General features: G+C 36.4%; 2 protein-coding genes across 5 annotated transcripts in view; one reads left to right on the forward strand and one right to left on the reverse strand.

Annotated features, from left to right (window-relative positions):
* LOC136991414 (uncharacterized) overlaps positions 1-13,175 on the forward strand; it is an 18,017-nt gene extending 4,842 nt beyond the window's left edge. The window contains exons 3-9 of one of the 4 annotated variants that reach the window (XM_067292521.1): positions 1,288-1,407; positions 4,074-4,202; positions 5,467-5,601; positions 9,031-9,147; positions 9,655-9,739; positions 10,985-11,022; positions 13,044-13,175. In XM_067292521.1, coding sequence (XP_067148622.1) covers positions 1,288-1,407; positions 4,074-4,202; positions 5,467-5,601; positions 9,031-9,147; positions 9,655-9,731 — 578 coding nt within the window. In that variant the 3' untranslated portion in view covers positions 9,732-9,739; positions 10,985-11,022; positions 13,044-13,175. Of the gene's footprint in view, positions 1-1,287; positions 1,408-4,073; positions 4,203-5,466; positions 5,602-6,693; positions 6,809-9,030; positions 9,148-9,654; positions 9,740-10,984; positions 11,023-13,043 lie in introns of those variants that run through there. The other 3 variants (XM_067292520.1, XM_067292522.1, XM_067292523.1) reach the window with 3 other exon arrangements.
* A 2,207-nt stretch (positions 13,176-15,382) lies between these two features.
* The window catches only part of ITGB1 (integrin subunit beta 1), a 46,788-nt gene continuing 44,740 nt past the window's right edge, over positions 15,383-17,430 (reverse strand). The window contains exon 16 of the mRNA XM_067291876.1: positions 15,383-16,576. Coding sequence (XP_067147977.1) covers positions 16,511-16,576 — 66 coding nt within the window. The 3' untranslated portion in view covers positions 15,383-16,510. The remainder of the gene's footprint in view (positions 16,577-17,430) is intronic.

The following is a 17,430-nucleotide window of genomic DNA, read 5'->3' on the forward strand; positions in this document are numbered from 1 at the left end:
CAAATATAAAGTCATACATTCAAGAACAAGCATGCAGTCTTCTAGGAGGGGAAGTCTTGAGGGAAGGAAGGGCCTTGATGGCAGTAAAATTTAAAACAGAAAAATTCTGAGAAGGAATGAGAAATGAAGATTGGGCCAGTTTTATAAGACTTTTATGATCCATTTCTGACCAGTATAAAATGAAAATGGGTCATTTCAATTTTCTGGTTCAAATAAGAATTATTTGAAGAAAAACTGATGACCAGTGTTGTTGTACAGGGGACTGAATTCATTGCAAAAGTCAGACCCCACCTGCTTTGGCACTTAAATTAGAATATTCACAGAAGAACTGAAGTGCCCAAGTCAAAGAGCAGTTCAGCTGAAGCTGAATGCATTAAACTACCTTGTTACAGAGTATCATGCCTTTTTTGTTTTTCCACTGTCCATAGGATTTTCAGGTTACTGACTGCACAGCCAGTTTCAACAAGGAATGGAGTCCGGTAAAACTCTGTTACTGGATTGTTTACTCCCACCACTAAACTGTATTCGTGCCCAGGGGAAGATTCAGTGCTGTGGATCCCAAATGGCAGAGGATGCTTATGGGCCAGTAAAAGGCACCAATTTACACACAATTTTATTTTTAATATTTCCTATTTGCTGACTGTAGATTATGCTTCATGCAGGAGCACTAGTTCATCACATTTTAGTTTTCGGATTAAATGGCTTGGCACTTGGTTCATTTCACTCCAAAACACCAATTCTTGTAGAAAGATACATGAATTTGGATACTTCAAAGTTTTAGGTGGTTTTGAAAATCCCAGACTCTATATGCCATCCAGATGAGCTAGATTTTCTGTACTGGTAAAAGAGTTCATTCACCAAGTGAAAGAAGAGAATCTGAAGGAGGTGACTGGTGGTATCTCCCTAGTCATGTACTGCTAAGTGCAAGCGTATTTTTTTTCTAATGTATTAGACTAAAGTAAAGTCTCTGACTCTTTCAGCTCTTTCTGCCAGGCCTCTCTCCTCTTGCAGTAGCTCCCAGAACTCTTGACATACACTCTTTTCCTATTGCTGTTTGAGAGATTTGTGGAAAAATGTTCTAGTTTTACATCAGTGGAGACCTTGAAATAGAAATTGTTGCTTCTGCTCCAGGCGCTATGAGGTTTCAGTGGACCCATTAGTGTGACACAAAGTAGCAGGCCAGACAAACATGCTGAAATAAGTCTATTATCTCTTTTGAATCATATTTTAAAATAGTAAATATAATTTACTTCTAATTATTGTTACTAAGTATTTCTCTTGTGGCAGAGAAAAAAATACAGGACCTAACAGAAAAAAGAAAGCTTTTGCTTACCAGCCTGGAATCGAATTGGAGAGATTTGCAACAGACTCAGGCTCTGGATGCCAGCCAACTTCATGGCATGAATGGTAGGTATTAAAGAACATCAGCTTCTAGCTATCCTGGGTCAGATGAAAGGTCCATACAGCCCAGTGACCTGTCTCCAGCTGTGTTCAAAAGCAAATGTGTAGGGAACAGTATATGATTCTTCCCAGAATATTGTCCAGTTTCTGTCTGAACGTTCTGTAGTTAATATCCTGTGATTAATTCTTTTTCCATGAATTTGTCTATTGATTTTTCAACCATACATTAAACAAATTTAAATCCACAGTATCCACAGTATGTCAAAGTTTTTTTCCATCTAACTGTGTATTGAGGGAAGAAGTATCTTTTGTTTGTTTTGAGCCTGACACCCTTTTTGTCTGATAGCTCCTAGTTCTTCCCCTATTCACCTTGTCCATTATCTCTTATGATGAGTCACTATTGTATCCCCATTGAGAGGCCTTTTTCAGGCTGAAAATCCCTTTGTATTTAGGCATTCTCTGTACAGAAACTGGTAGGCAAATTTGGTTATCTGTGTCATCCTTCTCAGTGTCTTGTCTAGTTTTATTGCATCTTTTCTGAGATGGCTGGGACCAAAGTGATATTTGAAATGTGGGCATGCCAGTCTTTTTTTTTTTAATGTATATGACAGTGTTTTGGGTTTTGTTTTCTACTGTTTTTCCAGTTGTTCCTAGTATTCTCTATGTTTTATTGACTGATGCTGAGCATTAAGCTCACTCTGTGCTTTCCTTCCTGAGTAGGCAACAGTAGTTCAAAGATCACCACTGACTAGGTACAACTATGACTGATTTGTACTTTTCACTCAGCTTTCATTTATACATATTAAATTTATCTGCCTTCTCATGTAGTCCCTGAACATTTGCTTGAATGGCTTGATTATCAACATTATTGTCACCCCATTATTCACCCGTTTTCCAGAACCACTTGTAAGTATGTCGAACAGTACAGGCCCTACTGTAGATCACTCTAGGAGTTCATCCATGACCGCTCTCATACTAGAAGACTGATAATTAATGCCTATGATTTGTTTCCTGTCTTCCATCTTTAAATAGTTATTTATTCATTTGAAAACCTTATTTATTCATTTGAAGACCTTCCTCATATCCTCTGGAAGTTTCTTAAAGGTCTTTGATGAAAGGCATTGTTGAAAGCCTTTGGAAATTCATCTGTATGAAATGATCTCTTTTTGTTTACATGTTTACTGTCTTGCTCAGAGAAGTCTGGTAGATTTGTGAGGCGTTACTTTGCTTTACCCATGTTGACTCTTCCCTGATACTTTATACTTATCCATGTATTCCCTACATCTTATCGTTTCTACCAATTAGCAGCAAAAACATCTGGCTAATTCTTTTATAATTTTTTTAAACCTCCCAGAAATTGAGACTGTTAGCTGTGTTCCGTTCTCTTGGTACAAAGATCTGGTACTCATCTCTGAGTTTCTGTAGCCTTCTCAAATGATTATCATTGGCTCCTGGCAGTTCGTTGCTATTCCTTTTGTTGTTCATCTCAAAAGTGTTTTCTGTTGACATTTCATTTTGAATAATTTCTCTCTTAAAATCCCCCATCATAGGGCATATAAGTTGACAGCCTCCTGAAACTTCTCCATAGTGAATATAGAGGCAAAAAATGAATTTACTTATTCTTCTATTTTTTTACTCTAATTATCCTTCTTGTATTTTGTTCCAGTGTATTTATTATTTTTATCCCTTTTGTAAGTTACTCACCAAATCCTTTTTTGGCATAATTTAGTGTTTAACTTTCTGTTCATTTCTGTTTTCTTGATTTAAATTTGACTTCAGCTTTTTCAAAGATGTCCTCTTATTTTGATTAGCTTCTTTTACTTCCTGTTTAAGCAGTGCTTTTTTCTGTTTCTGTGATCTTTCTAAAGTCCTGCTTTGAACAGGTTATATGGTGCTCAAGAATATCTTGATGCCCCCTCCAAGCATGTTATCCTTTTAGCTGCTGTTGTCCTTCTAGCCCTTTGAATTTTTTCATTTTTTATAGTTTCCCTTTTTGAAATTAAATATTACTGTAGTAGATTTTTTGAGTTTTTTTTCAGTCCTGCAATTATATTCCCTGTCTATTATTACCCATCCACAGAGTTTCTAATATGCCTATTATGTTATGTCAGTATCCTCATTAAAAAAGAAAGGCATTCTACCCTTCCCCCCATCTAACTTAGACTGCTAGCACTTCAGTAGAAGCATGGATAAGTTTGATCTGCCTTACTTATGTGCCTTCTTTATATGGGACTCTGAAGTAAGCCTTGATCCTAATTCTGTACTCCTTGCTCAGGAAGAAGAGGTGTAATTGTGTGACTAATTATTCTTAGGGCTGTGCTTTGGTTAGGAAATATTTCTGAGATAAAAACTATGACACTTCAGATACACATTTATGTTTCATTTTTTACCTATCTTTGCACTGTGCTAATATAACAGGTAAATTAGATAACAGTGTTAAAGAAATAGTTCATACATTTTCAGTGCTTGTTTTACAACGCATAAATAATTAATTTATCTGATGAAATGCAATGGTTTTATTAATCTGAATAGACATTTTTGTATTGCCATGATAGTGTTTTAGGAGAAATACAGGCATTCTGTTTCCTTGTTCTGAATCTTGATTTTCATTCTGTAGAGATATTCTGTAAATTATTTTCTCAAATAAATACACCAAAATCGTCCCCTTTCAGTAGGAAACATAGTAAAGAAACTCATCAAGGAAAGAGAGACTTTGGTTACTGAAATAGAAGAAAATCTAAAGAACCTTCAGGAAGTTGAGAATGTGGTAACAAGCCATTTAATCACAGACAGATTCATTGGTAAGTGCAAAGTAAATAACTTAGTAAAAGTGGCTTGAAAGCAAACATGTAGATAGATAAATATGGTGGCTTATTGGAAACAGCTGAATTTCCATTGACTTTTGCCATTGTTCCAACTCTTTCTCCCCCTGCAGACCCTTTCATTCTGTGCACTGCTTCCATACCTCAGGCATTCCCCTGATTACTCACATTCAGCCCCAACTCTGAAACTTGCACTCTTTCAACACTGACCCCTTTACAACCACTAGTCAACATACCTTGCTGCCAAAAAAGCCCTCTGCTAGCTCTATCCTTCCCCTTGATATTTCATGTCCTTAGTAAGCACAGAGCAAAGGAAAAAAGCAGGCTGTGATTAGTAGTACTAGTTGGTGTATAGAAATGGATAGAGGCTGACCACAAGATCTAGTATATGTGGAAAATAATCTACACTTTCATCTGCAGTGTTGGCTCATTCTTTGCAGTAAGATGTCTTTAGCTGATAATGAATATTCTGATGAGAAGATATATCTTGAAACTTTCAAATAGCAAGTAAAAATCTCTATGTAAATGTAATCTGTGTAAAAGAAAATTCAATAGTTTGCAGTGCAAGACATTTATAATAGGGATCTTGCTCTTTAAATCGTTTAAGAATGAGATTAAATTTTAAGCATGTATGACTGTCTGTTTTGGCAATCCTAATCACATATGTAAAATTAGGCATAGAAGCAAGAGTTTGAAAGGCTGTCTTGGTGTATACTTAAGAATTTAACATAGCAGAGAATCTACGGTATAGTACTTTCAAATTTCTATTGTGGATCAAAATAATTAACCTGTTTTATGTTTTGTGTAATGCAGTGTTAAAGCAAGATGTGACAGATCATATTACCTTCCTATGAAGAATCAACAAATAAATATTTTTAAAAACAATATTTTTGATCCTTTTCTATTGACAGAATTTGAGACTTATTTTTTTGAGTCCTCAGAATTGTAAAAATTATTTCTTACATTGCTCTGTATCAAACTCTGCCATTTATTGTTAATTTGTCTTTTAAAAAAATTTTGCCTTTAATATTTATGTTAAATATTAAACCCAAATATTCTTAAATAATTTAAAATTCTGCCCTACAGGTTTTTTTCTAGTTGTAATTTATCCTTTATAATGAGGTAATCCCATGGTGCTGATGTATTTATTATCATTAATAAGCATTCACTTGAGTTACTTTCCAGAACTCAGTGTTCTGGTACTTATATTCATCGTTGCTTCTAAATATTTTCTTTCTGCTAGATAATTGCTTTGGCAGCAATTCTGATTTTTTTGAAAGAAAATCAGAGGTGACTGGAAAACAGCCTCTAAATAGTAGAACTTTGCAGCTAGAATGTATTCTTTCAGCACTTCTACTTGATCAAGACAGAAGCTTTGGTAAGTAGAGTTTTAATTTAAAAATACATAATTATTTATTTGTTCTTTTCTATTCACATTATAGAAAACTAAGACAGTGATGTGTTTTGGACAGGATTGGTTAGTGTGATCCTTTTAGATAAAAGAGGAAAAAAGAATGCTACTTAACTAAGAAAAATATGAAAGCACCAGTTGATGACTGGGTTGAGCTGTCACACATTGACATCTTCTGTTTAGAGGCAGTGGGTAAAAATGGAGAAATACCAACATTTTGACCATAGATGATAGCTTTTTCCAAAATCAATCTGATTAATAGCATTTTTCAAATGCTCTCCTTTGCCCCACTCTGTCTATTTTTTTGCATATTTTTCTTCAGTCTCTCCTTCATATTACTGATGAGAAGTAAGAAATAATAATGTAAATTTTACTGTTTTTACTATTTTTTACTAATCCCAGAGAGCTGGGGTTTAGCATTGAGAAGAGAAGGCTTGGGCATTTATACCCTCTTATGAGTGTGTAGTACTAGTTGGTGTATAGAAATGCATACCTGATAGGAGGGTGTAAAGAAAATGGAGCTGAACTCTTCTCAGTTGTATCCAGTGAAAGGATAAGAGTCATTGGGCACAAACTGAAATACAGGAAACTCAAACATAAAAGCTATTTTTTACTGTGAGGGTACTGAAACACTGGAAGAGTTGCCGGAGAGGCTGTGGAGTCTCTATCCTTGGAGGTACTCGTATCCTAGCTGGACGTGGCCCCAGGCTACCTGCTCTAGTTGATGCTGCTTTGAGCAAGAGGTTGGATTAGACATTCTCCAGAGGTCTCTTCCAACCTCAACTACTCTGTGATTCTGTGGTAATGAATATTTATTTGTGATGGAAAAGAAAAAAAATGTCAGATTGTACAATACTGCAGTTGTAGAGAAAAAGAGAGAAAAAGAGCAGAATCCCAAAGAATGTTTATCAGTCTAGATGATGACCTGTGATAATGTATACAAATATACAAATAACTAAATTAGAATACTAATCATTGATTTTAATCTGTCATTTGGTGAGATACTATTTAATTGTCATTCATTCCATTAGTTGTGTGTTATATAACCTGATTTTGCAGAAATTTTTGCAGTTGTTAGCACTGAAAGAAAGAATCCTGCTTCCAAATCTTCCATCAGCTCTGCCATGTGTTCAAAGTGCAGACAAATCCATTGGTAAGAAAGGGATAGTTCCAGGTAATAAATGCTGTAGGTTTCTATGGTTTTTGTTGTTGTTTTGGGAGAATTTTTTTTGAACATTAATTCACCTTACAAGTAACTTCTGTGGTTCTATTTAGTCACATGTTCTGTGGCATGTCACAGCCATTTCCCTGTGTTCAGGTCCTGTGCAGCCAGCACAGCTGGTCTGGTGCGGAGAAGGGGGCCCTAATGCAATAGCTTGTGAATGTGTGAGGTCCAGGTGCTACAGGAGGGCTCTGTAAGGCAGTAATATTTGAGTAAGACTTGCACAGAATGCATTGGACTGTAGAGAAGGAAGGGAAAAGGCACTCGGTTAACTTATGTAGCTGACAAGTCACTGAATGTAAAAGGAGGAGGAATATCATGCTGCATACCCTGATTGCTTTTTGAGCTGTAAGCAAAGGTTCCTGCCACGTACCTTATATTTTTATCCTTTAAAATCTGTATTTGAAATATATGTGTAAAGAATATTTAGATCTAAAGTTTTTATTTCTGGCAAAGAACCTCAGTGACAGATTGGCATCTATTGTATACTGATCATTACAGGAAGGACTAAAGAAACTTTGATAGTTATCATCTCTGATACCAGAAAAAGAGGCAAAAGAGTCAGAATTCCAGCTCCACTATGGCTGAAATATTGAAATGCCTCCAAAGATTAAACTCTGGGATGTTCAAGAGCAACTGCATGCCCGGAGTAATTGCTGCTTCTCCTCATTTTTTACTCTGTGTTGTTGGGTTTGGTATCCTTAGCTCTGAGTAGCCTTACTGCCAGCCTTTCAGATTTATGATATTTGCAGACTGTATGACTAAACTAAAACTAAAAAACAAGTACTTCATTTGCTGCCAGGCAGACAGTCCTAACCTGCTGGTACTGAAATACATGTTACTAAACTGAAAATATTCATATGAGATACTCTATAATGATAAATGACTTGATGATAGAACAGTTCTACTTTTTGAAGAGCATTAGTGCCTTTTTTTCTCTCCTGTCACACCTGAATAAAGAGATGTTCCCTGTTGCTGCCTTCTGTATTCTTGTGACTGCCAAAAGGAGAACACAGGTTACCTTCTAAGTAATAGTTGAGGGAGATCAGTGTTGACCAAACTTGATAGTCATTCTCTGTCTTTCCTGGATGTAGCGTATGTTATTTATGTGATAACACAGATCAGTCCTTTTGAATATCTTAATGTAATTTGGAACTTCATAAGAGTCAAAGTAATGGAAGATAATAGATTATACATAGCTCATGGTGATGACCAGGTTTCACCCCAAAAGAATGTTAATTCCACTCTTTCTTACATTTAAGATGTTTGAACTTCTTCTGAAATACTTAGCTTCTTCTGAAATACTTATCAGATGTATTAGATCTCCTTTAAGGCATAGTTCAAAAGAAATTCCGTATGTTGGTTAATATTTTGCAGCAACAACACCAGCCTCACTGGCAATCCTTGAACCTTGAACTGGCTGATACAAACCTTTATTTCTTCCCTATCTAAATGAGACAGCTACTGCTGCTAGATCATAACTGCAGTCCTAAACAGTTTTGATTTAAATTTTGATTAACTGCTACTCATATTAGCATGATAATTCAAAGCACATATCTCCTAAGATGACAGTAAGTGGGGGGGAAAAAAGAGATCTTAAAAGGTGAAATTTTGTAGAGAAAGATCTCTGCTGCAGCCTCCAGGATTGCATAGTTAATGAGCAAGCATTGCTGGCCAAGTACAATTTTGTGCAAAACACAATTCTGTGCAAAGCCTCCAAGTGATGGATGAACTACCACAGGGCTTGCAAGATGAATTTGGGACTGTTCTCTCACAAGAGTAATTGATGGTTAAGAACTTTTGCTGCTTACAGTTCAGATCCAAAAGAGTGTTTTACTTGCTTAATATATTTCTTAGTAATGTTATTGAAATTGAGCAAAATAAACATTGATCATTAAGGATTTTGGAATTACTATAACATTTAAGTTGCATGTACTCTGAACAGTATGAGACACAAGTTGTTTGAAATTAACCAATAGAGCTAATTTATAATTGTTTGCAATCCTTGTGCTTATTATTACTAGTTACCATGGCTTCTGTTTGTTCTCTTTTTTACATGGAGATGCTGTCCTCTTGATTGTTTTTTCTTAGTAGAAATAGTGTGATTTTGACCAATTTTTTGCCTCTGAAAACTTTTTAAAAAAAATCATATATATTATCTTTTATTTTGGAAGCACCTGCAGAGCCAACTTACGACAGCGAAACCACATCACCTATTCATCAATTGATGCCAAGCAGAGTTGTATCCAGTATACATTTTTACTTTTCTACACTTCCAGCCTTAGTACCAGGTAACTCGGAAAGCCAGTGCTATGTGTGAAAGAGTTATAAAATAGAAAGTAATTCAGTGTTTGTCTGCTGAAAACAGTGGTTGTCAGGATCAATTCTGTGGTTTCAAAAGGCTGCAGTGGTACTGTACCCTTTCAGTTTGCGGAGGAAGGTGGGCCTCTAGACTAAACAGGAGAGGTTTCTTGCGAATACCATGTGGCTTGATGTAGGATTGATGCTGTTTCAGGCCCTGTGTTCACTGGTCCTGGGCAAACTGGATCACCGATATGAAATAATACTAGTTTCAGGCAAATTTTACATTTTTGTGATTTTTAATTTCATATATATTTTTAATAGTGTGAGTCCACGTGTTCTTAAGGCAGTATTTATCTTTTCTGTTTTTAAACTGAATTTTATGACTATTAAAACCAAACTTAATCCTAAAGAACTGAGAATTTACTTTTTTTTTAATATAAAATGATGTGCCATATACTGTATTCTGATTATCTGCTTTTGCATACTCCGTACAGAAGGGAGAGTTCAGAAGGCATCAGAAATTGAACTTCCTCAGAAGAGAAAGCTGGAAAAAAAAATCAGACATTTCTGAGAATAAAAGTAACATTTCTATTTATATTTACAAAATTGTTACATATATATACATTCTAACATATTTACAAAAAATCTAAGTCTACCCAGTGTTTTAGTCAGTAAAAATGCAGCATTTCAGCTCAGTATTTGTACTTACCTGAAAATGTTTTACTTCCTTTTCTTATACCACCATGAAACTGTACCACTGACTTTGCTATAGAGGTTTAAGAAGTTGTTGTTCCCACCTATAGGCTTGTTCCTTGAGGAGAGGGGTAGCACAAGTCAGCACAGGTCAGCTCCTCAACTGCAATGCAAAACCTAGTTTATTACCTAAATTATTGATGATAATTTAATACACAGGGGTTCGTGAATTGTGGCTGGGGAGCTAGGTAAGAGGTTATTACTGATGTCTTGTCTGTGCAGGTTTTAACTTCTGGTAAGGGAATGAAGAGGGAAGCTGGATCAACAGTGTCTTAAACTGTGGCTGCTAAGCCTGTCAGATCATGTGTCAGAGCTCACTTGCTGTAGGAATACTATATACTAAATTACTAACATCAGTGTTAGAATTTAGTGGTGGTGTTCTCAATCAGTTATGCATTGGACGATATGACATAGAGAATTTAAGTTCCTAATGGCAGTGGTTTCACCTGCTGCCCAAAGGACTATTCCTAGGTTGAACTAGGAATTTTCCAGGAAGATTGGTCAAAAATGCTGATTTGTCAAAATCAAAATATTTTGTGAAAATAGCTATTTGATAAACTGGCACGATCCCTGTTTGTCAGGGCTTTTTTGGGTGAAGAGGGAATCTGTTCTCCTGTGAGCATGGCTGGCTGTGTCTTCTTCCATGCCCCACCGCTCTATGACCGTAAGTCTAAAAGAAGTGAAAGGAGCATCTGGAATGAATGAAGATAAAGAGGGAAAGACCCATGATGAGTGTGAGATAAGAAGTAGGTTCAGAAGACACAAAGATCTTTCCTTCTCCACAGGGAGGTGTAGTGACCAGAAGTCAAGCAGTGTGCACTGCACTCTGGATAACGGGATAGGATAGGACCTCTGTAGTTGGCTGTATTGTACAATTTTCATTCCACAAAATTAAAATATGTAGCAGATTATGTAACTAATGTAAATGCGTTTTAGTGTATTAGAGTATCTTAAAAATTATATTATACAAAACTATTATATTTTACCATGTTACCTTTATTATGTTAAATATCAAAAAGTCTAAATAAGCTTTCATGCTGGATCTGATGGATGTATTGGTTTTGGTTTTAGGAGACTTTGATGCCTCAACTCCTTATCAGACAGAATGGGTAGGTAAATACAACTTTTTTGAAAACATGTCATCATTCACTTGAACTATTTCCAGCAGTGCTCTCAAACAAATTAACTGAATTGAAATGAAATTCTTGCAGAACAGACTCAGTCGCTCAAGTAGGTGCTTTATGAAGTTTATGAGTGTTTTACAAAGTATAAATGGCCCTAATTATGGGCTGTATAGAATCACAGTGCTTTCTTCATGACAGCTTCTGTGGAGCTGGAAGTAATGTCCAAGTTGTATAACTGGTCACATAAACAAAGGACTGCATCAAGAGTCCTAGTGGAGAAATTGTAATGGCATAAAAAACGACTTGAATGTTGAAATGTTTCCTTTCTAAATATCTTTGGACTTAACCAAAATTCTTCCTGATAACCAGGAGTACATGTAAACATTGTTTCTCTTCCACTCTTAGCTCTGTTGTAGTTCTAGCAATGGGAAATACTTGTTTTCACTTTCTGTCAGAATGCAGAAATGAAAGTTTAAACGTTTTCTGTATGTAAACTACAATATGCCTGCTTTTGTTTACAGAAGATTCTTTTGAATCGAAGTTAAATTTGCTGTATGTTTGAGTGGTATCCCTGTGGTAGCTTGATGTTCATGGGCCCCTACTGGGCAAGGCAAGATTCTTTGCTAGCAGTAATTTATGGAGATCATGACTTTTCCCTGGATAGTCTTCTGTTCTTTACCTATGGCATGGAGAACCCAAAATTCCCAATTCATTATAGCTACTCCTGGCAGTGAGGCATAATTCCCAGTAATAGTTATCAGCTTCTCTCCTTACAATGATTTTAGAAAAACTAAGGTTTAACTGATTATTATTACCGGCATGACACAAGCTGTAATGGTGTTTGAGAATCCTCTTAAACCCAGCTTCTTCTGCTTAACAGTCTTCAAGAGCAATGGCCAGATGTTAACCTGGACATATCAGGACTTTAACTGTCAGGATGCTGTCTGTCTTGTCTCACTAACTTAATCTGAGTAATTTACTAAAAACTATTCTGTTTCCAAGTGGTAAAGTTTCACCTTGATTTTCAGTTTAGAAAATTAATTGGGTTCTGTGTTTCAGTACTTTAGCATCACTCATTTAAATAATTGGAGAATTTTTCAGGTTGGATGTGACCTCATATTAGCCTTGCAATAACGTCTGTTGTTTTCTTTTAGTTCCACAAGGGCCCATGAAGCAGAAAGATTTGCAAATAAGCAATTATTTTCTCACTCTATAGTGGCAGTACTTCAGAAATGTATTTTATAGACCCATTGTACTGCTTATCTTGAGCACTTTTTGTTGCCTGTGGGAAGAATAGTCCTGTCTCTTTAACTTCTAGGGAAGCTGAGTAGATATGTACCTGCATTTACAAAATGACTTTGTTAGGTTGAGCTTCCAGATTTTGCTTGATAGAACTGCTCTGTTTAAATGGAATTCCTACCATGCTACCATAATTTGTCCTAACTTTAGGTATCTAACCTTTAGATGCCTAAATTTGTGCTTGTCATCCTAAATGCTTTTAATATCAGTTGAAAGAAGTAGAAGGCAGAAATTATAATTCATCCTAAAACTGTTGCCTCCAAAATGTGGTTTACCTCATCCTTTTTTTTTTTTTTTCTCCATTAACTGAAAAGGACAAAGAATGATCAAATCAGGCTTAGATATTTAACTTAGAAATGTCTTAGAATAAACCAAATGAATCTCACTCCATATTACTTACATTGTACCCACATATGCAGCTATTTATCTAAGTAGCATCTAGGCTCTGAAGACAAAGATTGCATGTATATGTTCTTTTTGGTATGTACAAAGTTAATTTCCACTGCTATTACTGCTGCTACTTCCTTGCATTACAAGTGTCTTTCTTGTATCATTATACCATTATTTGCTACAAAAACTTTTGCTGTTAAGATTTTTTCTGTGAGTAACCAAACAATGCAATCTAAGAGGTATAATGGGATATTTTATACAGTATCCAGTCCTGCAATGCACAGCAAATATATATATATATTATTTTTAATTTCCAGGGAGCACTGTTTATTTCTGGGAAGAGTTACCCTTTGCTGAGCTCAAAGAGTCAAGAAGCAAAAAGGAGGTGAAACATCTCTGATGATAAGATTCTCTCATATTCCTCTTATTAGAATAGTTGTGATGGTAAACTTACAGCATTAATAAAAATACCACTCTGTCACTCTCTTATAGCCTGGATATTTCATATTTTATATCCAATCTATATTTGGGTATATAAGTAGTGTATAACAACTACAGTTGGACCATTCAGACTGTACTGCTAATTCCTGCTGTGCTGCAAAAGCTCTGGAAGTCAGTCCTTTTATGAATAATGATTATCTATCATCTGCTTAGTTTTACACTTTTTATCAGACCTCAGAACAGTAACTTCTGGCAAATGCCTCTATTCCCCTCCCACCTCCTCCCCCCCCCGCCCAAGATTATCGGATGTGTTAGTATGTCTTATGGAGCTGTGTTTGCATTGAATGGACTATCACAAATTGTTGACCTCTGAAAAGGCAGCATAGGCATTACAAGACAGACTGGAGGTTGCAGTCAAATCAAGCAAACTGATTGTTTCCAGTGTAACAGGCAGTAGATCTCTGTGTGTCATGTAAGGGAGGCAGGTTTATGGGAAGAATATAAAATAAAGGATTCTTCATTAAAGAAAGCATGGGCAGGAGACTGAAGGGGGCTGACTTAAGGGAATGGATTTCTCTTTTTGGAGAAAGATCTAGGCATCTTCAGGACTACATCATATCTGAATTTACAAGTGTTTGTTAGGAATACTAACACAAAACATCCATCTCACCATCCCTAGCTATGTATACACATTATACAGACTAGTTAAAATAGTATTTTGTTTTGGGAAATTTTTTATCTGTTGGGTACAACTACCCTATGTCTCTGAAAGGTGAACTGTAAACCACAGCATCTGCAATGTAAGAGCTGGAGAGACTAGAAAATCTACACTGGAGTCAATAGTGGACTGAGAAATGGATACACTGTATGGTTTTCCTTCCCTTGCTGGACCATCCAGTCCTGGTTTAAGGTAAATTTAAGATTTCTGTGAACCATGTGTCTCGAGTCTGATGCTGTAAGAAAGACAGCTGTTCTCGCTCCTTTAACTGTTCACTGCAGTTGCTGGTGCCAGGATTTCCATAGACACAAACTAGAGCCCCTCACCCAGGAAAATAGTTCAAAATGGAGTTTAATAAGAAGACAGGACAAACTGTGTTGATCAGGTACAGGGCATGGCCAGAGAAGCATCCTGATCCACAAGCTGTTTTTTGTGACTGACTCCTTTTATCCCCTTATCCCTGCATTTTCCCTGTGCTTGTTCCTCCCCAAACCACCTTGACCCCTCTCCCCCTTTGCTTCCACCCTAAACAGCCCATAGTGAGTCTTGTACAAGCCCAAGCTGCTCTTCCCCTGCATCTCATAATGAGTCCCTCCTCTACCCCTAGGCTGTGACACCCCCTCAACACACAGGGTGAATGGTGTTCCAGGGAGCTCCTCCTCTTGCCTCAGGGTGATGGGTCCTGACCCCTCTCCTGGGGCAGCCCTGGAGGCCAGTTCTCCAACAACAGTGTTATTGCAGTTCTCCCCACCTCGTGGCTCCCTGCTCCTTTGTGCAGGGGGGTGGTGGGGGCATGGGTGTAAGGAAGTCTTTTTATGGCACCTGTACACTTTTGAGTGCTGTTGGTTTTAGACTGTGTATTGAAGCAACTGGGCTCCTTCTGTCCTCATATGGAGAAGAGTAAAAGAGACTTGTACAACAGAGCCCCCATGACTCCACAGGATAATTTGAAAAAATTAGAAGGGTTAAAAAAGTTAGAATTTAGTTCAGAAAAAAAACCTGTGCAGATAGATAGTAGACTCCATGAACATGCTTCAGATTATCAAAACCACTTTGTAATCAAATGTACTCAATGTAGAACACCACACCCCTAACAAAAAATTCATAAAACACTCTTCTTACAAAATGTCATTTTTCTCAATTGCTGTGTATTGTGTTGTAAACAAACAGCTTATGTGGTAGGGCAGATGATTAATCAGAATACTTCACAAAAACTCATTTAGCACAAATGCAGTAAATGAAAGGCTATAAGTTTAAGTAAGGTACCACTTACTTAATATGTAATGTGAAGCACTGTGCTGCACCCTGGCTTTTGTGCATTTTATACAACAGCTAACTTTTGTTACCAAGATCACTTTTGTTTAACTCATTTCTCAAACCTCATCTAAAGGGACATATGCAGTATTATTACCCTGTCTGTTACATCTTGCCCAAACAGACTTAGATTTCAGTTTGTTGAATAGTATCAGTGCACAAGATAAAGAGATGACATTCATGTATTTTTAAGATACTTTTATTTAATAAATAACTTCAGTAATAGCACTGTAAAAAGTGAACATCTGTTAAAATAAAAAGGCACTTAAAACAAGGATATGACTATGAGGCAATTTGAATGGTCAAAGGCAAATATACATGGCACATGTCAAAAATGATGTGACTCATCACATGACAAACTATGCAATCTTAGCTACAGGGTAAAGGCAAATTTACAGCTAAGACTGCAAAAAAAAAAAAAAAAGCTTGTGTTGATACAAGAAAATATTACAAAAAGAATTGCAACCACATACGTTAAAAGATTAGAACGGTGACAAAGCACCAGGCTTTAAACCAAGGAAACGTACAGAAGAAAGACAGTATGACATAAGGCCCTTATGTGTTTTGAGGATGTCTTGGTAAAGTACTTCATGATACTGCCACCCAGGACTTGAATTTACAGAGAAAAACTAAGCAAGTTACCAGTCAGCAACTTTTTTCAGTAATGGCATGTGTTTTAAAGCTGTTTTTTCTTTCTTAAAATTCTTTCCAACACCTTTCATCTTAACCATAACCTGTCATTAAGCAATTTAAGTATGCACACACTTTTCAGTCATTTACACTGCTCATTTCCAACTTACTCAACTTCCTATACACTTAATCACATATCTAGCAAGTAGAAGACCAGTTATTCATCAGCTCCGTACTAAGTGAGTTTAATTATGTCTGCAAACTCAAGCCCTGATTTCCCTGTAAAGCTTAAAATTTTAATACTAAATGGCTAGGCAGAGCCCTCATACTGATTGCTTTAACCATTTCTCTCCCAGTCATGTCATAGCAATATCACATCCTGTAGAAGACCTAGATTCACAGCACAGGAGGAGAAAAAACATCAAAAAGGCACCATGTGACCTTAGCTGACTAAGCTATGCAGTCTCAAGTTTTTTTGTCAGACCCTGGCACTGATTATTTTTATTTGCAAAAAAATAAAAATAAAAAATTACATATGGTACATTTTCAAAACCTGCACAGGAAAACAAACCTATATGTAATGAATTAGTAAAATCACTGCAGTTTGCCCTAAATCTATCTTACTGTGACTACAAAAATTGCTATGCCGCATACAGTGTTGTGAAGTTATACAAGCAGTGCTCATTTTCCCTCATATTTAGGATTGACCACAGTTGTCACTGCACTCTTGTAAATAGGATTTTCACCCTAGAAAAAGAAAAATATTTATATTAGCATTTAAAGAGACAAAAAAAGCATGGCATTTGTGAAAAGTGTAAAAATAGCTTAAGAAATTACCCATTAATGTTTTGCTTTTACACACAAACAGCTTAAGTCAAACCAGATTTTCCTCTAGCAATTTTAACAAAGGCATGCTCAGCTACGAAAGCAAAGGGTTAGGGCACGATCCTGCTCAGCTTATGCCACAGGTTCCCTCAGCGCTGATGAAGCGTGTATGCTCATCGGAGGGCTGAGCAGTCAAGCTCAAGGCTGCAGCCCACGATACCTTTTAGAGAGGAACAGAACTGCAAACAATGTTGTTGGAAACCATGACTGACTGTTACAGACCAGACCACATTCTACTGTAATAAACATTTAAAAAACCTACTTCATATTATAATAATTTAATTCTAGAAATAATGCAGAAAGGGTTTGCAGTATTTTATAACACACATTCAGTATTAATGTTGAGTGTTTAGCACTTGTCATTCTCATTTTGTTCCTGCAGGTTTTTTCTGATATGCATAAAACGCACAGTTAAAAGTAAGACTGGTGCAAATGCTGTAGCAAAAACATTATTTCTACCGATGTAAAATATGCCTACTGACTAATTGCTTACTTCTTTCCTACTGACACTTGAAAGCCTCTAAAATAAGCTTATTTTAAGCTTCCTTTGTGCCAAAGTTTTCTGTATGACTTTTACTTCAGTAAATCTTATTCAATTTATGGCAAGTCCTTGCACGCCTTCAAGAAGGACTTTTACTGGGAACTAAGGTCGTATTTTAAATAAAGACAGATTATTTTTAAAAAAGTCATCCACCTTTCCTAAGTGTTAAACGGAG

The sequence above is a fragment of the Apteryx mantelli genome, chromosome 2, assembly GCF_036417845.1.
Source record: "Apteryx mantelli isolate bAptMan1 chromosome 2, bAptMan1.hap1, whole genome shotgun sequence".
NCBI lineage: Eukaryota > Metazoa > Chordata > Aves > Apterygiformes > Apterygidae > Apteryx > Apteryx mantelli.